Source organism: Falco biarmicus, chromosome 1 (assembly GCF_023638135.1).
Source record: "Falco biarmicus isolate bFalBia1 chromosome 1, bFalBia1.pri, whole genome shotgun sequence".
Lineage (NCBI taxonomy): Eukaryota > Metazoa > Chordata > Aves > Falconiformes > Falconidae > Falco > Falco biarmicus.
The window spans coordinates 35,138,654-35,166,300 of NC_079288.1; the positions used below are offsets into that span (position 1 = coordinate 35,138,654).

At 41.3% G+C, this 27,647-nt stretch overlaps 2 protein-coding genes across 8 annotated transcripts in view; one reads left to right on the forward strand and one right to left on the reverse strand.

The window, feature by feature from the left end:
• Positions 1–392, reverse strand: part of RNFT2 (ring finger protein, transmembrane 2) — a 33,469-nt gene extending 33,077 nt beyond the window's left edge. For 3 of the 7 annotated variants that reach the window (XM_056351155.1, XM_056351164.1, XM_056351130.1), the window contains exon 1: positions 93–245. The gene's annotated coding sequence lies outside the window, so the exon portion shown is untranslated. Of the gene's footprint in view, positions 1–88 lie in introns of all 7 variants that reach the window. The other 4 variants (XM_056351145.1, XM_056351173.1, XM_056351140.1 and 1 more) reach the window with 4 other exon arrangements.
• Positions 357–9,315, forward strand: SPRING1 (SREBF pathway regulator in golgi 1). The gene is made up of 5 exons (XM_056351197.1): positions 357–659; positions 1,340–1,496; positions 2,719–2,870; positions 3,413–3,526; positions 4,584–9,315. The coding sequence occupies exons 1-5, from the start codon at positions 549–551 to the stop codon at positions 4,665–4,667; spliced, it is 618 nt and encodes a 205-aa protein (XP_056207172.1). The 5' UTR covers positions 357–548; the 3' UTR covers positions 4,668–9,315.
• The last annotated feature ends 18,332 nt before the right edge of the window (positions 9,316–27,647 follow it).

Consider the following 27,647-nt stretch of genomic DNA (forward strand, 5'->3'; position numbering starts at 1 on the left):
CTGGGCTGTGCTCCATTACACACACACGAGTGTAATAAATAAATATATACATATAGATAAACACACGTATATACAAATATATACATACATACATATGTATACACACAGAGAGACACGGGTGAGGCCTTGTTTCCCCAGTTAGGTCGGGGAAGGAGATTCCCGCTGGAATACGTGGCCAAGCGCCCCAGCGCGGGCGGCAGCCGCCCGGGTGCAGGAGCAGCAGGCCGGGCCCGCAGGCCGGCGCGCCCCGTACTTACCGTGCGGGCCACGGTACCGGCACCGCCCCCCGCGCCGCACGCACCGCCGCGGCTTCCGCCTCCCCCGCCCCGCGGCCGGCGGAAGCGGCTGGGCCGCGCTCGCTGCGGGAGGCCGGGTCCACCGGCAGTGCCCGGGGCGGCTGCGCCGAGGCTCCTTCCCTCCCTTCGCCGCAGCCGGTGATGCCGGCCCTGGGGCAGCGTTGCCCCCGCCGTTCCTCTCCCTCCCTGCGGCGGGCGAGCGCGGCGGCGGGGGGCTGAGGGCCCAGCCCGCGGCCCCGGGGCCGCGCCGCCATGGTGCCCTGGGGAGCGGTGCTGTGGCGGCGGCTGCTGAGGAAGCGCTGGGTCCTCGGCGTCGTCTTTGGGCTCTCCCTCGTCTACTTCCTCACCAGCACCTTCAAGCAGGTCAGTGTCCCCCGAGCCCCCGGCCCGCTGGGGGAGGTGCGGGCCCGGGCCCCCCACGGCGCGGGGTGGGTTAAAACATCCCGAATCCCGGGGTGACTTCTGGTCTTCAAGCGCTGACCCTGAGCTCCTGGGATATGTTGCCGTAAAACTTGCATCGTAATTGTCAAATTAAAACAGGGGGTTAAAAAAGTAATGTCTGGGACAGTGTTTGACAGCGATAATGGTTTGAACCAGACCTTGAGGGGGGAAAAGCTAATCTTGGAGGGACTCGATTATTCTGTTGTAATATCTCTAGTAAATTGAGCTAACAACACAATATCTCCTGTGAACTTTCCACTAACAAAGAACTTGGAAAAGTGAAATGTGTGCACCTATGGTTATTTAATATAATCGATGCTGCTTCTGTAGTTGTAGTAACCGAGTTGAGCTGTGTTAGCTGATCCTTTGGCGAAATCCCACACCCCCAAACACCAACACAGTTTTACAGGACTGTGTTGCTTTTATGCTGTGTCCAGCAAAAAGTAAGCCACTGCAAGTATTATGTTGCTTGTTCCATTGACACTTGAGTTTCCTGTGCTGTGGAATTTACAACTACTAGGTGTTTTAATTGTGGGAGAAGCACATGGATTGGAAAGGCAGAAGGCATTTGTATTTGGTTGCATTACTGTCTTGCCTTGCAGGAAGAGAGGACAGTGAGAGACCGGAATCTTCTCCAAGTGCAAGAGCACGAGCAGCCGATCATGTGGAAGGTGAAGTTCAGTTCGGGAAACAGCAGTCAGCTGAGTAACCAGTGCAGGAATTCTGTGCAGGGGAAGCTCCTCATTACAGATGAACTGGGTATACCTGATACTAAGAACTTATTCTGCATATTGCAGTGCTGAATGCTGCTTTGCCTGTCTGGTCATTGATGGCACTTCCAAGTAACAACTGCTCCTTATTAAGGCATTCTTACTGCACAACCTCAGCTGTTGGTATTTCATCCTCAGACAATTAATTTTGCTGTGGCTGCAGACACTGCTGACTTGACTGTGTGCACAGCTCAGGCACAGTACCTTATGAGTGCAGCTGTGCTGTTTCCAGGGCCACCGTAGGTTCAAAGAACTCTGGTTTACCTTTGAGCAGAACCCAGACATTGAGTTCTGCTCAATTTAGAGTGGTTGCTTGCAGAGCTGTTTGTATCTCCCTGCAGCATATTCCTACTGTCAGGTATATTAGGGAATGTAATCAGGGAAACCTGACTGACCTTGTATGGAGGCAGCTGAGGACAGGTATAATTAGTGCTCAGTCACTGTTAACAAGCTCATCTGGCCCTTGTAAACCCAAGAATATTAACCAATTGTTTTAAGTGTATGGAACCTTTTCTGCCCTGCACACATGCTCCCCCAGTGTGCTTGTTGCTCAGGTACTGAACCTCTCTTGACTAGAGATCAAGGCCGTAGAAACCCCCCCACATCTTCTGTGATTTGCATCAGTATTTAGCACTTTCTGAATTACGCTTACTGCTGATTCACTAAGGTCTCTAAAATCAGATATCTTTCAGTCTAACACTGTAGTAGTACAGTTTCCATAAGGACATATACTGTGGTTCTATACTATTAAGGATTCCACTCAACTATGACAGCTATCCTGCATGGATAGATCTATATATCTTCGTATTGAACTGTAAAGAAAGTTATCCAGAGATAGACCAGTTGAAAGAACATATGTTGTATTTTTTCCAGTACAGTCATCGCCAATCACCTTTCCCCTTCCAATCACAACAGTGAATTATGCCAAAAGGAAATCAGAACTTAAATATTCTGCATTTAAATACTCATACTGTATGCGGCATATTAGAGTAGGTACTTAATAATTGTGCAGATAACACCAGGCTGTTGTGAAACAGCTCTATGTCCAAGTGTTATTTCAAAGAATTGCTAGTTAGGACTTGTCAATTTGAGTGGGGTCATAATCTACTACCTGATAAACCTGTTGTTAAGTAATGTGTTACTGTAGATTTCTATAGAACATACAAAGGAGTACATCTTGCCAGTTGTTACTACTGGTTTTGTTTTTTCAGGCTACATCTGTGAGAGGAAGGACCTACTGGTAAATGGCTGTTGTAATGTCAACGTGGCCAGCACAAAGCTGTACAGCTGTGACAGCTGCCTTCCCAATGGCTGCTGCAGTGTGTACGAGTACTGTGTCTCCTGTTGCCTGCAGCCCAGCAAGGTGCATAGACTTTCTCCTGCTTTTCAGATGTTCTCAGCTGCTCAGGTTTCTCTGTGGCTAAAAGTACTTGTTGTGAGGAGCTTTTTCCTTAGAGGGGACAGTTCCTTTTCTTGGAAGGATGAGGAAAGCCTGCAAGGACTATGTGACAAGCTATAAATAAAGCTTTAAAAAAGAAATCCATCCTTCCCAACTTTAAGATGAAATATTGGGAACCTTGCAGAATGTTTCAGCTTCAGTGGAATTCCATTTGCTGAAGGGAAATGATTGCCCAAAAGCTATTCCAGCCAGCATCAGTTTTGCAATTAGCACTTCCCTGTGTTCTATTAGTTCTCTAGATTATCTTCTTACTGCTGGGGTTCGTGATGTGTTAACCTTTCAGTGCTTGCTAGAAATTCTAAGTGGAGTTGCTTACTATTCCTCTGATACTTGAGCTGTGTATGTTAAGGTGGGCTTTGACTAGTTCTTGTTGAACTACTGTGTGTGTGGTTTTTGTTTTTTTTTTTGTTTGTTTGTTTTGTCATCTCTTTTGCTAAACACTTTAGCAACATCTTCTGGAACGTTTCTTGAACCGGGCAGCTATTGCTTTCCAAAACCTCTTCATGGCAGTGGAAGATCACTTTGAGTTGTGTCTGGCAAAATGTAGGACTTCATCACAGGTAAGACACAAGTGCATGTCCAGGGCTTGAAAATGGAAAAATATCCAAAAAGTGCCTTTGGAAAATGGGGCTTGGTCCTATGAATGGCTTGTCTGTTGTGCTTGCATGCATGTGGGCATTTTCATAAATTCTCAAGCTGTGGCTGAGAGCTAATTTGAAGGCAGTCCTCTGATTTGTAAGATGAAGTAATAACATCAGTCAGTGAAGGGCAAAGTGCATATTTAGAGCAGGGTGAGTTGTAGATGCTTTTTAGAAAAGGGGTACTGAACTAAAAAGAGACTAGCTAAGGTCAGTGACTGGTGAAGTTCTCTGTTGGGTTCTGAGGAATGTCTCATAAGGATGAGAACAGTGAGAGTTGTTCCCAGTAGCTTCAGAATGGTTTACTTTATGGTACAGTTTTAGACTTCTATATACTGACAATCATCTGCATTGTAACTCAAAAAGTATGTTGTAGTTTTTTTATTTTTAAGAACAGAGGTGAACTTGTGTTACCCATGTGATTTTATTAGAAGTTTTGACCTAAGCAAACATTGGCTCTCTTAGAAAGTCCTTGGAGATGTCATGCAGCTTGAGTATTTAATATAGCAATGGGGTGGACTACAGACAAAGGACATATTTCCCAATGTCTTCAAAGTTGGTTGTTGGTGGTTTGTTTGGTTTTTTTTACTCATAGTGTCTGAGCCCTGGCCTTATCAAGAAACATGCACAAATCTCAAGTGGCAATTTTATTATGCGTTGCTTGCTTAGGACACTTGATGATACTACCTAAGCATATGTAATATTATTTTTTTGTATTGAATCTGTTCCCACCAACTTGGGTAGTCCCCTGAAAAGGAGGTTCTGAGTACAGTTGAATATCAAAGTGCTTTAATATAGTAACTGTCTTTTATATGTTGGGAGTGTGGTGGTGTTTGTCTCCAGATGATATTCTAATGCGTAGAAGAATTTGAGAAACCTTTTGCATATGTACAAATGCTCTGGGTTTCGGCCCTAAGTGAAGGGATGTATTGTTTCAATATGTGTTTATTGTTAAAGCTTCTCCTCCTCTTCCTGACAGAGTGTGCAGCATGAAAACACCTATAGAGATCCAATTGCAAAATACTGCTACGGCGAATATCCCCCAGAGCTTCTGCCTGTTTGAAAGCTGCATGATCTAAGCAACAAAGGGAAGGAACTGGAGACTAGAATCCAAAAGAGCAAGACAACAGCTGTTGCTTTACAAGAGCCTCAGTGTAAACGCTTTATGTTGTTTCTGGGGACAAACCCAGAGGTGTACAGTGTAAGCGAGGGACTTAAGTTCTCTGGGATTGAATCTTGCTTTCTTCAGTTTATTATGCACCTGCTTTAGAGTACTAGTACATTCTTTGAATGCTTCCTCCAAACTTTAGGATGTATGGAGTCAATCCAGGCTAAAAACATCATAAGAAAAATATCTAATGTAGCTTTGCAGCTGTACTTGGAGGTTCAGCTGTGTGTCTGCAGTCCAGACGCTTTCCAGAGTGACAGTAATAATTTTTGCATTTAGAGAGTAAAGCGTGCCTGTTGTGCTTATCTCTGGAGCACTTCTTGAGATGCATGGTGTACGCTACATATGTAATTATGAATTATTTATTCATTTTATATGGATTACTAGCTGAAAGTATTGATGCTTTGCATAGCTAGTTGTTGATGTCTTTCAGTCCCTAGGTTTTTTTGTGTCAGGTAGAAAGGATATTTTAGGTCCTGACTAAAATTGGTTGGTTTTCTTCCTCCTTAGTCTAAAGGAATTGTGTTGAGATTTGTCACTATAGTGCTTATGTTCCTCTTAGTGAGTTTAAAGCATTCAGAACTCCAATGGAGTTGTTATTTCGTCAAAGTCCCATAGCATTAGAGAAAAGCAGGGATCTGCCTAGGATGGGATGTTTATTGTCTGTAAACTCTTTCCTTGTTACTCTGCAACAGTTTCCTCGAAGAGGAGTCTTAGTTCTGTAAACAGCTCTCTGCTAGTCCATTTTCTGACAGGGAGCACTGAAGATTTGTTTGCTTGAACTTCTTCAGGCCTTGGTAATTCAAATGTACTTCACTCCTGGTTGTGCAGGAGGCAAATGGGTGGAGTTGTTCTAGGATTTCAGTTTAATGATGTCCTTGTGCATAAAGTAATTAGAATGTCAGAACATGGCACAAGCCCTCCTCTGAGGACAACTGTGTTGCATGAGTTCGCTTGAACAGTCATGATGTTTTTGATTTGCTGTTTGATAATACTTGCTACTCTGGAATTTTGGTCTGATCAGAATGGCACTGGAGCAGGGTTGGTTCTACAATTTTTCCTAGCTCTCTGAAGCTGCAATTTAAATTGTTTCCCTCTTAAGGCCACACAACACAGAAAAGATGGGTAGAGAACCTGTTAAATGCTGACTAAATTTGTGCTCCCCCTGCATATCACTGGGCAAAGTCCAAGTGCTAGACAATTGGGCTGTTCTTTTCTATATGCAGAGCCTGTTTCTCTTGTCTTTACCCTATCCCATCTCCCCTGTGATTTTGACTGTGTGTATGCTTGTTTACACTGATACTTCCTATTCTCTGACTAAAATAAAACAGTCTACCAAGGCTTTAAAAAAAAAAAAAGCAGCAGCACATTGCTGGAGTATCCTGGTGCAAAAGGTCTGTAGAATGCTATTGCAATTACATATGATATAAAGAAGTAGTGTTACCAGCCATCTGATAAAATCCACTTGCGTTGTTTTCATTGTTCTTTCCCAGAAGTCATCAAGTGAGATAATGGTTCCGTCAGCAGATTCTCTTGAAAATCTTGTTTTTCCAAAAGCTTAAAAGCTTTAGCATTAGCAGTTTATCCAGCTGAAAATCTGTCACCCCTTTGCTGCCATCCTATGGCAACTTGCTGCAGCACACATGATACAGTGTGAAGATGCAGTGTGAAATCCTGTCTTCAGAGGGTAGCAGAGGTTACTTCTCTTTTTGGTGTTAAACAGGTTCTTCACCCCTGTTCCAGCACTTCATAACTGTTTTCTTCAGGGAAAGCCATCAGGTCGGTCTATTATATCATTCCTGCTGAGATGTATTCCAGCACTTCATGTTTTTGCAGCATGACTGGTGAGATCAAGATACCGGTGGCTCGCTTTTGCTTACTTTTCCAACGTGGTATTAATTCCTGTAGCAGGTGATACCACTGCTTGGAGCAGTAACTCTTAAGAAAGCTAAAGAACCAACCTAATTTGGACAACATTAGCAGGAATTCCTGGCCTCTTTCTCTCCTAGAAAAACAGGATGTGATCAGAAGTGCATTGTGACCATTGTCCATTCAATGGGACAGAAACTGCATCCTTCCTCCCTGGTTGTTGAGCTGGTCAACTAGTGTCTATGCTATATGTCAAATCATTAAAAATATATCTGTGTTCCAAAACACCGCCTGTTCTCATGTCTTTCCTTGAACTACAAGGCAACTGTACCAAAATAAGTTTGAAGAATGCAGTGCAGCAGAGAGGGACGTTAACTTGAATATGTGTAATAAAGGCAAGCAAGTAGAGGCAAACGGGAAATCTGTTTCATTTCAGCTGAGGGAAAGACTATGCTTTTCTCAATGGTGTGCAGAAAGATCTGGGCCCTTAGCAAAAGTGAAATGAGCAGGGAATAGAAATGCAAATGATTGCTTCATGTGGTGGAGATACAGTAAGAAATGTTAAGTCTATGCTTCCTGGTAATACTTCTGTGTAGTTTAAGTGACGTCTGTCCCTCTCGCAAAAAAATCCTGGTGATTCTGTGGTTGTTGGTGGCTGCCTGATACCTCCTTTCTATTTGTCAGCTAAGAGACTGGAGTTGTTGACTTGTGTTTGGCAGCAGATTTAATGAGAGCACTTGATGGAGCTCTGCTTATCTGCACTGAGGTCAATGATAGGGATAATTGAATAGGTCTGTGCTCCTTGATTCCTGTAGTTTACAAGAATATTAATGCTAGTGAAAAATGGTAGCAGTTGACAATGAGGAACAGGTATAGTATTTAGTTGTACTGATTTGGAAACAGTAATCTATGGTGGAAGGGCAAAACATTAGCTGCTGTCTTTGAATTTAAACTTGAGCCACTGGCCTTGAAAGAACCTGACGTACTGCTCCATTGGGATGGTACATGGAGAGCTGGATAAAAATTCTTATTGTGATGGGCTGGAGTTTGGAAAGGCAAAAGCACATTTTGGGATTGAGGCCAACACTAAACAGTTGATGAGTTGGGGTCATGCTTTCCGCATTCTCAGAATCTCGTTGTAGTGGCAATTCTTCACTCTCCCCTGTGTGTGTTCAGGCTCTAATCACTTGCAGAGCTTTCTAACAAACTATATTAGGACTCAATTTCTGAATAAAAAGCACTAAGCACAGCAAATCCTAAACATGAGTCTTTGTTCTGGTAATGCCTTTAAAAAGCAAATGCTTTTTTTACTTCCCTTGTCATTTAGCTGGACAGGCTTGAGCTTTAGGATTTGTTCTGTCTTGTGCTAGTCACTTAAACTGCAAACACACCAGATCCTTTTACCTAGCACCATAATGTGATATTTGTTCTTCAGTTATTATAGTCAAGGAGAGGTGGGGGAGGAGGTGAAAAGGAATTTTCTAACTCAGCAAGTTCCACAAAAGATGGAGTTCAGCAAATTATTGGTGCTTTAATAACAGCCCTCTGCATTTCTTTACAACCCGAGGCAAACAACTAACTAAACTATATGCAGAGGGAGGAAAAATGCCAACTTCAAAACCTGCAGGGAATGATGGGAAAGTACTTAGTCCTTCATTTTTTGATCCATGTCTAATTAAACAGGCAGGTCTATCTAATATTTTTGGTGAAATAAGGTCTGACTTGTAGCAACATGCATATTGTCTACATGTTTTTCATTTTTGCGGCAGTCATAGGGCCACAAATTTTTATTAGAAATCATGATTCCTAGTAGACTAAAAGTATAGGTCTTAAGCAAGAATTCTCAGGATGCCTTAACATTGAAGCATGTTTGTTGCTGTGGTCTGCTGTTTTGCCTATGGTGAAATAACAGGAAGTTGCAGAGTAGAGAAAATTAAGAAATTAATTCTGGCTAACAGCTTGCCTCATAGAAGCTTTTCTAGTATGTATTTCCATTAAGGGAATAGAAGAACACAAGCTATAGTTGCAAATGGATTGGGAGGCAAATCGTATTTTTTCCATAGAATACAATTAATCTGTTTCTGCTGTTAATAGTTGAAATGAGGGCTAGCACATAATTTCTTACCAATTTAAAGGAAGCTTCTAATAAAATCCAGTTCTCATTTATCATGTATGTTTTCTGTCTCTGCATGCAACTACAGAGTAAGGCACAATACTAGGAATCAAGGTGAATGGGAAACATATGTCAATTGTCTGCATTCTGTTCCTGTCTTGCACAAAAATTGTTCAGATTTTAAACTCTCAGAGCAAAAAAAGTTCTATAGTTGTAATTCCTATGACTTCTCACCTTGCCTCACCTGGACCCTTTAATGGACCTGTTGGTATGAATAATACCTGTTTTACACAGATATGAAATATTGCCATTTGAAGAAACGGGATAAGGTTGGGTATGTCACAGGTGTAACGTTTATTTTAACAACAAAAAAAGTAGCAGCTTAAGCTATTGATGTTATGGTATGCATAAAAATGCATCTATCAGCTGTGTAAGATGACACTGGGTATGCTGTAGCCAATCTACAAACTGAAAAATGTAGATTAGTTGCAAACTACAGTTACAGACCTGCTTAGTAATAAAAGTTCTGCAGTCTGAGGAAATAAACGTGTTCACACGTGGCTGAATGGGTGTCCTAATTTATCTAAATCGCTGATGCCGTAAAAATACACATTAAATAAAAAAACCCCACAATCCTCTGTAGTAGCAAATGCATACAGAAGTATGAGTAAGCAAATGTGATATACCTCTTCTGGTGTCTTTTTGTCTGCTCAACATCCCGTGTCAGCCCACAAGCATGCTTCCAGTAGCGTGTCCGGAGCGGTGTAACAGCGAGGAGAAGCCAGCAGAGGTTACCACAGCATTTGGATAAGAGCTGCTCTCCTCCCTGCCTCGCCAAGCTGGCAGATGGCCCTTGGAGCTGAATTTTGCCATCAAAAGGCAGTCAAACCTGCAAGTACAGAAGGCAATTCTTTACGCTGCTCTGGGAAAATACACGGAGTGTCGGGTTGGAATTACTCCTGCACCTTTGGCCTAGCCACCCAAACCCACAAGCTAAACTTACCTCTGAGGGCTGCCTGGGTTTTCAACCTGTTCAGCAGTTACGGGTGCTGTGTGAAAATAGCCATGGGACTGGGGCAAGTTGATTGGCAACTGTTGTACTGAAATAATAATTACAAACCCCTGAGCCTCACAGCAGGGGGAGAAACGGGAGAGATTAGCCCAACTGCTGCTGTGTGCTGCTCCATCATGGTGACTCTCCTTATGCCGCAGGGGGGCTGTGCTGTGGCAACGCAGTGACAAAGGGTCATCAGCGCGGGGCTGCAGAGGGGCGAAGGGGCGGCTCTGCGGTCAAGGCCGGGTTTCTCCAGGGCCCGGGCTTGCTGAGGGGGCTGGTCAGGGGCAGGGTGAGCCCTTGCGCCGCCTGCCGGCCGGCTCTGCCCCGTTTCCCGCCTTTTTTACCCTCACGCTGCACCCCCCCTCCCCCTCCCGCCCTTCGCCATTAGCTGCCTGAGGCGAGGGAAGCCCAGAGCTGAGGCGACCACTGTGGTGACGAACCAGGCCCTGGGACAAGGCTTTCGGACAGGACGGGGTTTCGTCACTCTCAGATTGCTCTCCTGCTGTTCGTGGAGCTCCATAATGGTGTCCAGTCCGTGGCCTTCGGCTGGAGCGTCCTCTCCCCAGTTGTGGTGGCTCTGACAGGGAAAAACGAGGTAAGGCAATGGCTTGGCCCGTGAGGTGTTGTGGTGAGGCCCATCGGTGAGGTGCTGCTTTGTTTCAGCAGTAGTTTTGTTGATACCTGCTTAGAAGCTTCTCCTGACTGACTACAGCCAAATAAGCCTGCTGTGGTATGGTTTTTTTTTTTTTTTTGTTTCGTTTTGTTTTTTTTTTTACACACAAGGCCATATTTTAATGTGTAATTTAGTCTTAACCTCACTGCTACCCCATTGTGTCTCTGGTACTCCCTGGTACTTAGAGGCTGTGGCTGCTTGCTGTGTGAGGTGTGGGACAGCAGAGCAGTTCAGCCCCTCGGAGCCATGTTGTCCTTTTTCCAGCCTCTCGCCACAGAACGTGTGGTTCTGCTTTTTAACCTCCTGCCACCCCTAAACCTGCTTTTAATTTTCTTCTCAGCTCCCTGACTGCTCTGGTCCCATCCACCCACCCCCTTTCTCAAGCCCTTATGTCTTTTGTCCCTTCCCCTGCTTTGCCTTGGATCTCTCAGCTGCAGTCAATGAAGATTGAAATAGGATAGTGGGAGTTCTTCTTCCTAGAGGAAGTGTTGCTTTTTAAAGTAGGGAGAGGTAGTGTAACGCTCCCCCTTGCTTTTGAGGTAAGAGGGCATGTCTCTGCTCCTTTCTCCCCTTTTTAATCTCTCTTCACTCCCACTTTAATCTGGTGCTAGCTATAGCATTCCAGTGTCTCAGTCCACCTTTGCTTTGAGTATTTATGCAAAATTTCGTACTATCACGGTTGCAGTGTGTGTTAAAAGGCATACAAATCCAAAGTTTCTGGAGAGAAAACCAGTGTTTCTTGGCACCTGTGCTGTCAGTTGGGTTAGGAAGCAGAGTATGAATTTTCCCGTTTACACTGCATTTGTCACGAAGAACTCAGATCTTGGACCTGGATACCACTAGTCAGATGCATCTCAAATATATGAGTTTTGCTTTGATAATCATACATTTAGAACTCTTGTTGCTGAAAAAGTAAATCTCTTTGAAAGTTACTGAAAACCTCTGGGATGCCGAAGAAAGCATTTGTCCTAATTACAATATCCTAGCTTGCTGCCAACCACAGAGAAGGCTTGCAGGAGAAAGATGGCGTATGAAAAAGAAAGGGGTGCTATCTGTTCTCAGTCTTCCCTTGTGAAAAGTTTATATTTAGAATTTGTTGTAATACCAAAATAGCACCAGCATCAGTTAAACTTTTTTTTTAGTAGTTACTTGAAAGTTTGTTATGTCAAAATGATCCCACATGAGTTGTGCTCGTGAACCTTCATTTTGCTGTTTAGAAACCCAGCCCTGTGCTGAAAAGTAACTAAAAAAAAGATATGAACAGTGATCTCTTCCTTTGCTTAGTGACACATGGGAAGACTAGTTCTCAGTGTTCCTGCCCTGCTAGTTTGTAAATTCAAGCTGGTTTCTACCTCTGTCATACATATTCCTATCTATAAAGGCTTTGCCAGTTGGAAGTGAGATGATTTATTGATGCTACATGAACCCTAGCAGCGGTGTTGAATGCTGAGAATTCTAACTCTAAGTGTTCAGCAATCACAAGTCAGGTCCACTTCTAACACCTTAATAAATTTAAAAATCAGAACTGTGCTTGTTTATCATCTGAAGATGGACTAATGAAGTTTCAAAGTTCCGAGTTCCTCTCTACAGCTGTAGAGATTTTTTTTTTCTTTCTTGTGTAAAAACTGAGGTTTCTATGTGGCCACCTTACTCTAGCAGCTGCAACTGGAAGAAAAGCAACAAATAGTATGAGACCCATGAAAACATTGTGGGAGTTGGCAACAGACAGCCCTGTTATTTCTGCAAGATGAGTGAAATAAAAATCCAAATTCACCCTATAAGGACTTAGTTGCCTCTATATAAAATGGAAATTCATTTAGGGTCTTTTTGGTACACAAGTAATACTCAGCTACAGAAGATCTGTGAAGGAGCTGTAACTTCTATAAAGTCAACTCTTCTGATCCCAAGTCCTACAACTAAAAAAAAATTTGGTAATGGGGGTGGAATGCCATTGGAATTTATTAAGTGCTGTAAGTTGGGTAAAGACTGAGGGCTTTGAACCTCATTGGGATTCTCCCTGGCTTCCTGCCAGCTGGCTTTCAGGTAGGTTCCCTATAAAGAGCTGATATATTCTGTCCTCAAAACCACAGTTTGCAGTGGAAATGCTGCAAGGGACGAGGCTATTAAAACAAATTAAGCTATCTATTTGTGAGCATCAGTGAAACATTTTGTGATGTTACACTATATGCACTTGTCACAGTCCTGCCACATCAAGGTTAGAGTGAGAAGGTGACTAGCTGGCAGTCACTTAATCAAACGGAGGTGTTGATTTCTCAGGTAACCCAGGCAGGGTGAGGCTTGCATGCTCTGTTGCTTTTAACAGCCAGATAATGAATATGCTTTCCAGAATTCGTGTTTCTCATAGTGGAAGCAGCAGCTGCATGTGATCTGTGTCGCTGTCAAAGGGAAGTGAGATGTAGTTAATTCAGGTCTACACAACAAAGACATATTGATCAGGGCTGTTCTTGTTATGGTTGGATATCTGCAATAACAATGACTAGGACAATGCAGCAAGCCAGGATGGCAAAACCAAATATCCTTTGTCTTAATCCAAAAAGTAAGAGGGCTTACCACCTAGATTCACTGAGCAATTCTGCTCCAGTCTTCGAAGGGTCAGTAAGATATTGAAATCAAGTGAAAAGGGCACGTCTTGTTCATGTCATTATAAATACACTGGTTTTTATAGCTATAAGGTTAAAATAATGGATTCAGTACAAACAGCTTGCAGTGGATTAGTTCCACATGATTTAAAAAACCACCTCTGTTTGTGGTATCTGGATAAAGTCATACTGAGCTGCTTATGGAGGTACTGAATGTTGCAAGAATTATATAGAGTGGGTGTATACATTACGTTTCCTCTGTTCCTTCTCTACTAGCAGTACTTGGATGTGGATGATTACATGCCATGTATTTAGTAGAGTATTGCAGTGTATTTTTTTAGTGCTAAGCTAAAAATCCTCATATACTTTTTTGTAATAAAAAATGTAATTATTATTTTTATTTCTGCAGAGGTACCCAACTCATTGTCTCTCTTCCCATTTTTCCTTGCTGTCAGTTTCCCTTAATAGCTGTGGCTGCTTTTCTTTTGTTCATGTGTTGTGCAGAAGAAAAATGGGCACTAACAGGTTTGCTAATTACTATAAAATTCTTCCCAGCCTTGTTCTGTTCAGATCATTCTATTAGCTAAAGTAATGGAGTGCAGTGGCACGATGGCTCTCACACTTTTCATTATATAAGGTCTTTCTTGTGCAATATATTACTGGGATTGTCTTCTGGGGCTGTCACCAATAGCTGTTGATTTTCGACACCTGCTGTTTTCTTTTATCTCAACATTCCTTTTTTGCTACTACATTAATCCTCATTATCTTTCGTAAATGACTTTTAGGGGCACAGGACTGTTAGCCTCCTGCTTCTTCTGTTTTTGCTAGGAACTAGCAAAGCTGAGAACTGGCATGCTCAGTATCTTGCCAGACAGTCCTCTGGTCAGTGTCAGTACATTCACATCAGTGCAACAGTTCTGTCAGTTTTTAAGTTTTACTACTATACCTAAAGGCAAGGTCTTTACCCTCACTGCATCATTTTCCTACTGATACCTATTTTTCCTTACCTATCAGTATTGTCAATGTCATCTTCTTCAGCAGTGTTTATGGCAGCAGACTTTTGTCTCATCACTGATTATATTAGCTCCAGTGATTGTACTTTCACCTCATTACTGAAATAAAGTTAACCTTAATGAGAGTCGTGCAGCTAAACCTCTGCTCACCTCTCTGGAAATTTATTCTAATGATCAAAAGGAGATGCATGTGGATCTATGTAAAAGCAAGCTAGTTTTTTTCCCCGCCCCCACCTAGCCACCTACCAAATTCACTGCTAAATAAAGTCTTTTGTTATTAAGAGCTGATGATGCAAAAAAAAAAAAAAAAATTAAAAAAAATAATCCAAATATATTATACAATATTAACAGGGACAAATGATGTTGGTTAAACACTGATCTATGTACCAGTCTGCTACAGTGTTCCCTTATGACCCAAATTTCTGTGTTGCTGCTGCTTCTGGAAAGGGTTTCTCATGTTTGACTCTCACAATAAATCAGCCATAAAGCACTTGAAAGTCCTAGGGGGTATGCTAGGAAAGCGCAAGATATTATCAAGTGTAGCAGTAATCACACCTATAAATGAGAGGAAACGTTGAGAGAGAGGTGGAAATTGTTTACAGAAGACACAGAAAGGCTATGAGCTGAAAAAAGAAATATAATTCAGATAAGCAAAGTTAATGAGATAAAACAAATGTACATGGTGCATGTGCCAAGCAAAGAGACTCAAGAGATCTTTTACTCTTTAGAATTTGGATTTACAGTAAAAGCAGTTATTTTGTTGCCGGTCACTGCTAGGGAAGCCATATCAGTGAGAGGTGGTTGGGGGCGGGAGGTGGGGTGGGGAGACGGGGGTTTGGTTGTTAGTGAAAGGTTAGAGAGTAAGAATTCTCTTTTTATTAAATCTTCTTACAAGCGGTTACCATGATGTGGCCTCAGTTCTGTGTGAGGCCACTGTCTGCTGTAACAACACAGGTTAACTAGAAGGATAGTAATACTGACTAAAAGGAATACATCCTCTGAGTCAACCTTATTGTTTGATATTTTCCTTAAATGTTACCGCTTCATGTATGAAACTAGAGTGAGCCAGGGGTAGTTTAAGAGGTCCAAAATGATTCTTGCTACAGTTGTGCATATATTTCAAAGAGCTTTTGTAAAAAAAGGTTAAAAAAATTAAAAAAGTTCATCTCACAATGTTGTGAGCAAACTAACCTCCTTTGTGTTCAAGAATATAAAGATATGTCTTACTAAAAAATGCCACTGTCCTGTACAGTAAGTGGAATGATTTAGACCCTAAGTATTCTAAAATGCTTGCTTTAGGCTTTCAAAGAAAAAAGTGATCCAAGGATTACCAAAGTGTGGTTGACTCAGAAGAGGGAGTGAAATATTACTGTAATGATAGTTGCTTTGATCTATTTTGGATTCTGGGGTGTAGAATTCTTTTTCCCTTGTGCAGCTTTGTGATTTCGACCACAGAGTTCACAAGGAAGAATATGTAGACTTGTCACCAAAAGAAAAGCTTTCTAATAGGAAGACTGTTTAAGTTAGCCTTTTCAAATGTCAAAATCCTAAACAAAGTAGATGAAGTTGGATAAAGGTAACCCTTTACAAAGGTTGGTGAAATAACGTTATTGCCCTTGGGCAGAGGGAGAAATTGAAACGCAGTGTTTAGGAGATACCAGTCTTGTCATATGATGCAGCAGGAACAGGCTGGGGCATAGCATCTAAAACTGCCCCCTGGACTGCTGTCCTGCTCTGCCTTCTGGAGATTTCTACTTTCTGAGATTGCTGCAGTTGTGCCTGAAGATAGCACTGACTCATGTCTATTGTCACAAACTCAGTATGTCAGGTTGAAATGTGCCTTATGAAGTAATTCATATTATGTTTAATTTAAGGTATTTTTACAAGCCTCTGTCCTAAGGCAGCTTTTCTTATAGATGCAGACAAAATGAAATACTGTTTATATAAGCAATGTGAATGAAATGATTTTCAGCTCATGTTTCATGCCTATTCCTACCACTCCTGTAAGCACTGTTTTGAAAATAGTCTCTATCAGCTACAGGTATTTACTTCACAGTTTGTTCTTTTTCCTTTACGTGCACATCCCCTCTTTTCCCACCTGCTTCCCAGCTTGGCTTTTTCCTCATCAAGGTGCCCAGGAAATGCCAGTGTCTAGTTGAATGAGCTCTGCTATAAATCAAAGTGTCATCACTTAGCTGGTAGAAGTGATTTAATTAATGTGTCATGCCATCCCCAGAGCCTCTCCCCACCTGACTGCTAATCAGCCTTCATCAGCAGGAGGAAAACGTAGCCCTTCTTAGACCTGTTCAGGAGAGACTGAAGAAAAGACAGTTAACTGCAGCTGCAGAGATCAGCCTTGTCACTTGTCTCTGATCTGTTTGCTTCTTGAAATACTGCTGTCCTGGTCTCTTACAAGCCATGCTTAACTTCATTCATGCAGAAATTATCTAGTATCATATCAGGAATCACTTTCTGTCAGAAAATGTATTTGGCAGATGACACGTTTAAAAGCAGCCTATTGTACACATGAGTATTATAGCAACTTTTACAGCCTGAATACTCTTTTAACGGGAACAAACAGTTTATAGATAAACGTTTCTGCACACTGTGGGTGCCCTTCATAGGTGGTGCTGTGCAGTTAACAACCAAAACTGGTTGTGCCAGTATGGAAGTATAGGGCAGATATTGTTAGCAAGTGGTACCTTTTGTCAGCTGGTGAATAAATAGTTGGTGATTTTTATCTCAGCTATGTATGTATCAGAATGATAACTTCTGTGCAAGCCAGAGCACTTGTCCATTGCCATTTGGTGGCTTCTACCACTTAGGGCAGGATCTGTGCTAATGGGGGTCTCGACCTCCATCTGTTGGATAACTTCAGCATAAGAAGAATGTAGGGAGTGTTGTATTTGTTAACTATTTATAGTTATATAGGCAATCAAGATAAATATGGAAAATAGCACCTGTGCGAAGCAGGTTTTTTCTGGTAGCTAGAACAGAAAAATGAGAGTCAGGATTTTGTGCTTTCCAGGCTTGACCACTCCCAAGTTGCCAGATGACCATGAGAAAGACACTTGACTAGTTTTTATCTAAGTATGCCCCAACTATAGTGCTTGCTAAAGAAGGACAAATTGTAGTTATGACAGGACACACTCTGCTTGCTCTCTAAATAACCCCAGTGCTACTGAAGCAGATGGGCCTGCATTGCCTTCTGTGGAGATCAGTGGGACTCATCAGTGAGAACAGCAGGGCACCCACAGTTGCTTCAAGGTCCACAGGCTGTTGGGATGACAGAAGTGCAATAATGATGATTTCAGCCTTAACGCTGCAGGTATTAGGGAGTACCTTTCTGCTTTTGGAGCCTAAGATGGTGTCTCAATGTGGCTTTTGGGTGAACTTCAGAGGGTGGCGGGAGAAGAACTTGGCCCCCACTAGCTCTCAGTGTGGGCTAAAATCTGCCACAAGCTGTAGGATGTATGAGCTGGGCCACAATGGGTCACTCCTGACACACCACACCACCTTATGATGGTGCCACCTGGCCTATATCAAGCACACTCCCAGCCTTTAACCATTTCTGGGAGGGCCTGCCACACAGTGAGCCGAACACACTGCTTCATCCTGTTCCTCAACTTGTCTTGTGACAATATGGTTGAGTCAGCTACAAGCTCCGTGCAATGACACTAATTCAGTTCCATATCTGTGTCATTGTGTCTTGCACGAGACAGATGCCTTGAGCCACAGCCTCAAGGTTGGGTGCTCTGCAGTCTGACCACGGTAATTACCATTACGGTTAAGCAGCTGTTTCCTTTGTAAGTCCATAATTTTGAGGGTCCATTACATGGACATAAAAGTCCTCTCCAGGCAGAGATTTGGCAGACAAAGCCCAGCCAGGGAGCTGTTTAATCATTTGCTGGTTTGTTTACTTTTGCATCTGTTGGGCAATTCTTTTGCATACAAGGCAGCAAAAGATACAACTGCAGTGGTTTTCAGTTGCTTACCATTAAGGTCTTCATTGATCTTTATTTTGCTGTTGGTCACTTACGATTTATTTGAGGAAATCAATTTGTATTACTATATTGAAGGTGTTTACTGTGCAGTATTCGATAAACAGCTTTTTCTGACTCTTCACCAGTTTCCTTGTTTAATCTGTGTGCTTTGTGTCCCACAAACTCTGCTACTCTGCAATTGCTTATTACTGGTTCTGTTGTTTTATACTAGGGTACTCTGTAGAGTATTAGACAGTGCTCACTGTATAGCTTTGCTGCTATTTTTATTCTTTCTGCAGCTTTTTTTGATAGAACTGAAAATTTGGAACCAAGCTACATAAATCTCTCTCTTTTTGGTGATTTAAATTGAGGAGAACTTTTAAGATAGTGAAATTACTGTAATTTTATCCCAATGCAACTAGTAACAGAGTTTGTGCCTACTGAGGGATTCTTTTTTAGGAAATGCTGTCAAATATAACATCTGTAAATTTGATATCTGAAGAAAACTGTGTCTTCAGGCTTTCTAAAATTCCACAACATCCTTTATTTTTACTGTTTAAACCACACCTGAGCTAATTTAAAAGCAAGATGCACTGATACCCATAGCAACCAATGCCAAGTGAAACTGTCTTCCTTTGTAGGATTTTGCTTGGGGCACAAGGCTGAATAGCTGGCCTTGTGAGGATTATGCTGCAGGTGAGTGAATGGAGCCATTCTTTAGCCGATAGCTGGATACTAGTGAATCTTGTTGCTGGCAAGATGCTGAGCTTCTAAGTGCTACACCTGTGGTTTTTTCCTCTTTAAGAAGCCTTGACAGTATCTGGTGACTTAAATCTGAGTTGTCATCTGGCCAGTTTTCATCTTGCATTGAAAAATATTTTAATGAACTCCTTCACAGAGGGGAAAGGAGCTGTGAGTATGTTTTCATCTCACACTTCTAGTTCATTTTAGCACTCTTTTAACAGTCCTGTGTGCACTGAGTAGGTCACAGAATCAGGAGATATATACTATGCCACCCTCTAAACTGGGAATATCATCTTTTGTGAGCCTGGACAATGTCATAAGGAAAGTTTGTACTTTCTGTCCAAGTGCTAGGTGCTGAGAAGAGGAAAAGTTAGTAATTCTTGTACATCCTTACCCTTACTGTCTTTAGACAGGAACAGTGTGACTAGACTTGTGTGACCAGAGGATAGTGTGTGAAGGATTGCAGAGCTGCGGGTATGCGTGCCTCAGCCTTCTGCATGCTGTCAGACCTCTTCAGCTGGGTCTGGTCCTCCTCTGCTAACACCTCGTGAAAATTGGCTGCTACATGGGAGAGCAGAGCTTGTGTTTCTAGAACAGGCAGACCAAAATTCTGTTAGTGCTATCATGACAAATACAGTGTTAGCCAGGAAGTTCATAAGGACTTACTAATTCATTTGTTTTATGTAAAAATGTATCATCAAAAGCTTTCTGTCCTTCTTTCCCCAAAGAAAATTACTTTTTGATGAAATGAAAATGGTAAAAGAAAAAGTCAGTTTCAGTTGAAGAGTATTAATTTCAGGGGGAAAAAGGGTAGCCAGATGTTTCCATTTTGGTTTAATTAGAAACCTAAACTTTTAGAATATTTGGTATTTTTTTCTTCAAAGTTTTACATGATACTTTTTTTTTTTACTTACCCTGAATAAAAAACAAACATAAGAGAATAAGCCCTTTTCAATGAAAAAGATTCAGTTAAATGAGTAACGCGAAATTGACAAAGGATTGGATTGGGACCCTCGTGAGAAAGCTACCTTTTTTGTTGGGAATGGAGGAGGACTGTCGTTTCTGAAAGTATCAGGAATGCAAGTTTTTGTATTCTCTTCTGTGTTCTGCCTCTCATTGTCATTTTTGCATGTGTATTAAGTGGCTCTTGCTGAGCTGTGCATTGAGATGTGTCACTGTGATAAATCACTTTTACTAGAGATTATATTTTGCCTCCAAATGAAGCTGCCAGCAAGACACACTGTAACTGCTGCAAGTGACTGCAATGTTTTCTGCCACCTTTTCTCTCTCTCTCTCTCCTCCCTCAAAATATTATTAAATAATTTCTGACTAAATTCTGTTGAGGACCATGTTTTCTAATGGGAGGGAAAAAATGACAGAGGTGGCAATTAACAACTGTCAGCACTAGTCAAGCGTCTTTATACATGTAAGTAAATCTCATTTTCTCCCACATTTCTTACACTCAAGTATTAAGATTAAGTTACTTGGTAGAATGGTGTTGCTGCTCAAGCTGCACAAGCAATATGGACAAATGCGATACAAGTTTTTCAGTCTCCTCAGCTGGTTCCCCTCTCTTGGGGCTTCTGTGCTTGTTGACATGCTTTTTCTTTGCTCTGAAATTTTTTAACTCACTCCCATTTTTGTTTTCTCTCCAATTTTTCCTTTCAGATGAATTCCACATCATTTTGCCTTTGATTGCAATTTGTAGAAACTGGTTGTGAGTGAAAAATCTGTGATATCATATTCCTTTGTGTAAGTCAGTTTCAGAGTGTTAGTACTTCATTCTATTCTCCCTTCCTTTTAAACTTTACATTGCTGGTGGATACTCAAAAGCCATCTTGATTTATGATTTTCTGTGGGATTTTTTTTTTTTCTTGGAAGAGATCTGAGAAAACACCAATGTTACAATAGGGCCCACAGAACCTTCTTTCCTGCATATGACCTGGACAGGCATGCTGTTCTGTTTTTCTAGCTGAAGCTTTCATCTTTCAGAAGTGAATTTCTTTAGAAAAGGAGGGAGAAATAGGCTGTATTTTGAAAGCTGATTTCCAAATATTAAATGCCAAATTGCAAATGCCAAACCCCTTTATTTTGTCAACGTTCTATAAAATTCAGTCATATCTTAGAAAAATCTGACTGTAAACCAGTGTCTTGGATAACTACTAAAACAGTTGTAGCAGAGATAACAGGTAGATGTATTATATAGTCCCACAATGATGCATAGTGCAGCTTGGTCATGGAGGAGGACGCTGTTCCTCTGTGGTTACTTGATAAACGCTTTTAATTATCAGCAATGTCATTTGCATAATGGAATTGTACAGCTGGTAACATGCAGCGCAAGGAGTTACCACATGCTCTGTCAGTACTCATGTACAGGAAGAATTGCTGGAAGAATGCAAGCTCTGAGCAGAGGGAAGTAAATAATTGTGCATCACAAATATAGGGACTGCCTGCATAGGAAGATGGTTAACTGTGCTAGATTATGGAACTCCTTGGCAGCTTGAGCAGTATTCAGAAAGGCGGCAGTTTTTTGGCCTGTATCAAGAACCACTTTCTGTTGGTTGTAGGAAGCTACTTTAAGATAAACTGTTTTTTTTTTTTTTTTTTTTCTGGTCATGATTCAAAGCTGTAAGCCTATGGAACAGCTTTTTGACAGAGATCCAAGCATCTTAATGTAATGGTCAGCTGCACTTTGATATCCTGTGGTTTTGGCTTTGGCTTGACTGTAGCATAGATGAGTAGACACTGCTGTTCATATTCTCATGTACTAGCGTACGCTGAAATAAGAACAGGCTGTGAGAAAAGATGGATGACTGCTTTACCTTGAAGGCTATAAACACAGCTGTGTAGATCAGCAGATGGCAGACTACTGCTAGCGATGGGCCACAAACAATATGAACTGTTCCTCTTCCCTGTACTGTTCCAGATGGGAGGCCTCTAAAGGGAAAATGGAATATGCTTGTTTTGTGGTGGTCTTTCCAATTCTGCCTTCCATGCACTTGCTTTGCTCTTTTCTTCTGAGGGACACTTTCTCCCCAGTGACACAGGATTCAAGATGAGCACAGCCAGCCTCATCTATTGTATTGTTTTATGATTCTCTTTGACCTTGTAACTATATAACCCTACTCTTTAAGCTATCACCAATCTTAAATGTAGAATGAGTTTTAATAAATAAGATAGTTTCTGACACTTGATGGAGTTACAAGTGAAGCTTTTGGACTGCAGAGCCATGGTCAGTGAATGACATTCAGAGAGGAGGAATGCATCAAAACTAATCTGCTCCACCTGGGGCAGCGGGAGCTTGGCTGCCAGTGCAGTAAGAGTAAATGGGATTGCATCTTTCAGAATGACATAGTATTTGGCATAAATAAGTTTTAATTTTATCCCATTGCTGAGGTAGTTAACCCTGTCCATCAGCAAAAGCTGTACCTTAGGTGCTGTTGTTCTGTGTGAATGAGAAGTTGTAGAATACCTGTGCATGGGGCAGCTTAAGATGATGGAGTGTAAGAGAATTAAATTAATTTTTTGCTTATAAAAATTGACCATTTACTGTTGTCTTCATGGCATCAGATATCAAGAATTTCCCAGTGGGAATCACTTTCTCAGTGAAGCAAAGAAAGAGAAGTACTGTCTGTCAGCATGTGCTAACCTCTGCCATCAACAGGCCAAGAGTGCTCTGTGAAACATCTTGGTAATATCCTGCTAGTAGTGTTGCTAGTAATGTAATGAGTTGTCTGAATGTCTTCGGTTTCTGACTAAGGGCTCACAGATATGAATCGTAAACTCTGAGGAAGGATTTGGGAAGTCCGTCATCTCAACAACAAATCTCTTTCCCAAAGAGCTGCTGTTATTTTCCAGATACAACATTTTTATAGGACTATCAGAGCATTGTACAGAAAAAATTTCCTCTCTTGCACATGAAGTAGTAGGAATTGGTTTTGGTTTACATATTTTTCTCTGCTTCCCAAGCGCTTAGTAAATGAAACAAGCAGCAGAGGATGAATATTCTCATCAATCATCTTTTGTTTGTATATGCTAGTCAAGACCTCAAAATCCTCTTGGAGGGAAAGGGGAAAAACTCTGAAGAAGGCTTTCTTTTATGTTACTTCAAAAGTAAATGCTTTCAGTTAAAGCCCCAAACCCCATAAAGTAACTTTTTCAACTGGCTGCATGGTGACATGAAGCCAGGAGAGTCTGCCCGTCTGGAAGGTTGTCTCTTCCATGGCCAACTAGGTTCATAATTCTGACTTTGCAGCATGGACTGACCCCAGCAGACATTCAGTTCAGGTCTCTCTTACGAATTTCAGAGGGAACACTAAGCATCCACTCAGAGTTGTTTAGAGTTTTTTATGTCACATAAGCAATTGCAAACATCCTATTTCTAACCACAGCCAACGAAGACACTTTGTAAGAATGCTACAGCAGACCACTCAATGTATTACTTTCCATAGAAAATTTCATGCTAACCCTCCCTTGCTAGATAAAACCCCCAGTTTATCATGGTTTTCTTTTCATTAAATGATTTCCAAGTTTGACCAGCAGTAATTTTTTGTGAACACATCTTCAGATGACCTCTTGGAGCCAGAATGACAACAAATAGTGAGGATGACTCTTTAACACTAATTTACATATTGTCTGGAATCTTCACTGTTTTGATGCAGATAACACCTATATGGTAGTACTTAGAACAGGAGGTTAAATCTGTGCTTTCCACACAAAACGTAGTAATAAGGAAAATGGTTGTTAGGAATGACTCTGTCTTGCACTGAAACAAAAACAATAATTAAGCATTCTAGGGTTTGCTGTTGAGATTGACATCTTAACTTTATTAATGACCTGGAAAAAATAGACCATAATCTTTCAAGATTTGTGGATAAAAGCTGTGGAGCTTGTAAAGTCCATGCTAAGATAAGTAAATCACTGGGACAATCATTATTACAGTAGATGAAATTTCATTTGGCTACATGTCAAGTACTACATGCAAGCCAAAATAATCTAGACATATGCTGTGTAGTATTCTGATGGACTTCAAGCTTCCCATATCCTCTAAGGAAATATTGGGCATTCTGTGTAAATATTTAATTCAGAAAGATGTCTACCCAATGAGCAGAAACTGTAGCAAAACAGTTAGGACACCTAGGAGCGTGGTACATGGGACAGGGTGAAAGAGAACAGGTGGATAGTGTATTGCCATATCAAGTGTTCATTTTTATCTTCTGTGACCTATAGTTTCCCATAAGTCTGGCGTTTGCCTCTGTCTTACTCAACCTGCGTATCAGAGCATTATTGCTCTGCCTACTATCTCATCTTTTACATTACTAATGCTTTTGGCACCGAAGTAGCTATAAATGCTACAAAAATTTAAGTTTCCAGTGGGCAAAAGGATGTATCACAACAAATGGAGGTTTGCCGTGTGCATTTGTGACCTTCAGTTCCTGCCTTGTGTATAAAAAGCAGCCATGTATCTACTGACAGCATCTTACTGCCTTGCTGTGTTGATTTCCCAGGTTCACTAGCAGAGCTCAAGGTCTCTTCCTCCTATTCAACATGGCTGATGTTATGCTTCAGCTGCTGGGCATCACCTTTACAGGATCATAGAATCTCACTGCCCCAGTAGTATACAGCTGTTCTAGAATTATATAGGAGAAGCAGCTTTCCCAGGAGCTGGCAAAAAACAGATTTGTTCCTGGTGAGATGATGACTCTGAACTTTCAGTTTCTTAGAACACAGTAAAAAAATGGTTTACATTGCTCAATTTGTCATCAGTTGCTCATCCATACTGTCACATCCATGCTTAGTTTTCTCTTTTTCCCTTACGTGCTGCTGAAACTCTGGCATTTTAGCCTTTTAGGGACATGAGAATTGCACAAGATGCAAGCGTACCAGTTAACTCTGCATTAAATACAAACTTACAACATAGTGGATGTTCCATAGACTATATAAAATTTCTAGTGAGCACAGAAGTTGTCCTTCCATTTCTATAACAACTTCCTTTTTTTTTTTTTTTTTTTTTCCTGTTGTGTTATTCTTAGGTTACTTTATGGCTGATGAAATATGTTTCAGAAAATGTATTTGTGTACCAATATCACAAACCACTAAGGCTTCATAACTTGTGATCTACTTGTGAATAAGTATTTAAGCAGAGCTCTCAAAACTCTGTAAAAGTTTGTTCCTTCTTCATTTCCCTTAGTTTGTGCCACCCTGGCTTAAAGCAGTTTCTTTTTTGGTGGTATCTCAGATGAACAGTGATACCAGTGCTCCAGGGTAACAGGCACTGAGCTATACTAAAGTTGCAAGCATGGGAAGTGCTCAAATCACCAAACAGCTATGATCTATGCCATCTAGGGAGGCAGACTCAGAAATATTTCCATGCCTCTCTAGCATTTCTTTGTTTAATCAGAGAAGAAATGCAAATTTTTCTGTGTTCATTTGGAAAATGATCTGTAATGACTACCTTAGATCACAAAAAGGAGCCCATGAGAAGTGATTGGTATGTGCCTAAAGATTGCTATCGAGGAGTAGATGGTGGAAAGAAAAGCAGAAGACATGGATACACTTTAATATTGTTTCATTTTGCAAAGATGAACATCAAATAAAGGTGACATCAGAAGATCAGGAAGGAGTCTTAAAACAGGAACACACATTCTTATCGCTAAATTCACCTTGCAATAAGCATGGCAGTAGTAGTCCTACAAATTTAGACTCACTGTTATAAATCCATACTTTTGCACTTAGAAAGACAATTCTTCAAACACTAAGATTCAGAAATACTTATAAAAAATAGCATGCAAGACACTAATGAAACCTGCAGGTGTTGCCCAAGCATGCCAGACAATATCCTTTTAAAGTATTGAGCTAGCTAATGATTATATAACACAATACATGACAGCAAGGGTGAGGCATTCCTAGGGCAAAGACTGCTTTAAAGGTATATAAGCTATTCTTAAAAAACTGAGCTTGCTTTGCAATGCCTGCAGCTTGACCATTGATTTGCAGGACCCAGAAATATAATATAAAATGGGATGAATTTTAATTTCTCTAAATAAGTGGACTTTGGAAAGTTAATTGAGGGACTTGGCTCGAAGTTTTATAGCTGCACTTCATCTAAAAGAAAATGAGCAACTTATAGCTAGCCAGATGTGGTTTAGGGATCTGGAGATCTGTAGGTTTAGCTACAGGCATACTGATTTTGGGGAAGATCCCAAATGAGTTCATTGCTATAGGGATTCCTGCCTAGGCCATAGCTGATGGCAGGGCACCATCCGAAAGTTTCCTACCAGCTGGCAGCCTGAAGCTGAAACAGCTTCTCTGTTGAGCAGCCAGCTGCCTGCAGCCAGAAAGGAGGTCTCTCTCCCTAGCAGGCAGGTAGTAGCACATTGTGGAATGAGATCTGCTCTCATTATCAGTTAGCACTTGTGATGTTCAGACCATTAGTCCCTGCAAACAGCTGGAACTTCACCTAGTTAAAAGTCTTCCTCCAGAAATCCCTACCCAGGCACTGCGGAAGAGTTGATATTGCTCTAAGTGTGTTTATTATGAACCTAAGGCTTAGCTTTCTAAGCAGTCTTCACCTCCTTCATTCACCCAGCAGGCAAGCACATAATTTCCCCATACAGAATCTTAACACCAGTTAATCCAGTGTCCTGGGTTATTTTATGCTGCTTGACTTCAAGTGCTCTTAGCTTTACTGAACATGTCTATACCGTTTTAAGTGTCTGCATAGTACGAAGGCTAAATTCCAAAAGCTGTTTTGCTGTGCCTACTGCAAACGCTTGGATATGTTCCAAGTCCTAGTCTGGCATTGAAAAGGGATTTTCCAGGATGTTACAATTCATCCAGCACTATAACTGTGCCAATCCAAAAGCTTTACTGCCTTCAAAGATACACTACTGCATGTAGTAAAAGTGTGTTCCAAGGCACACAAAAGCATTAAAAACACCAGCTCAGCCAATGGCTTTATTGGTGTAGACATTAAACTACCCAGAAATGCTTTCTCTAGGCTACTTTCAGGCTGTGTGAGCTATTCAAAGTTTCAGTGCTGCTGTTTATGTAGAAGTTTATGTGACAAAGCATATTCCTGTGTCTGCTCCCACATGTATGTGGCCTGCCTGGAGAATTTCACACAAGGGAGGAATGCCCACTTCCTTTTTTCCCAGTCAATCACAACATCCAAACCCAAACATACAGATCCTCCCCACTGCTTCCACAGAAGAGAGTGGCACAGAAAACGTGGCATTACAGGGAGCAGCTCTTTGAGGAAAAGGTGGGTCCGTTTATTATGAAAGTGGGAAAGTGGGGTGTCCATAGTAGCTGTAGCATCACATTGTTAAAAACTGAACTACTGAATGTTTAAAAAAAAGGGTGAATGTGAGAAAATATTTTTAGGAATTAATAATTTAAGTAGTCATGCCCTGGACTGCATGCTTTACTGTGTCTAATTTAAACTGAATCATTTGTAATGAACAGATTGACCCTATCTCTATGTATAGAACAAAACTGCCAAAAGTGAAGTGAAATAGTTACTGTTGAAAAGCTTATACAAACCAAATCAGAATAATTGTGCAAAACAACACATATGTTTTAAACTGCATTGTTGCAGCCGCTGAAAAATTAATGTTACTTGAATGAAGTTGCCTTGTACTGATTCTCAAGATCCCAAAGCTGACACTTTGTTATGAATCTATAAGCTACCAGCCTTTCTGGAAAGATGTGCTTTAGCCAAATGCAAGTTACTAGGATCAAGTATAAGGCAAGTGGCTGAGATACAGCTGTCTGATTTTAAAAGGTTAGATAAAGCTACTTAAAGATATATACTGGCCTTAA

Excerpts from the sequence above, each read along its gene's own strand:
- SPRING1 (XM_056351197.1), top strand. The coding sequence starts at position 549 with ATGGTGCCCTGGGGAGCGGTGCTGTGGCGGCGGCTGCTGAGGAAGCGC. Across the intron at positions 2,871-3,412 it reads GTTGCCTGCAGCCCAGCAAG|CAACATCTTCTGGAACGTTT; the intron begins GTGCATAGACTT and ends TAAACACTTTAG. Across the intron at positions 3,527-4,583 it reads AATGTAGGACTTCATCACAG|AGTGTGCAGCATGAAAACAC; the intron begins GTAAGACACAAG and ends TCTTCCTGACAG.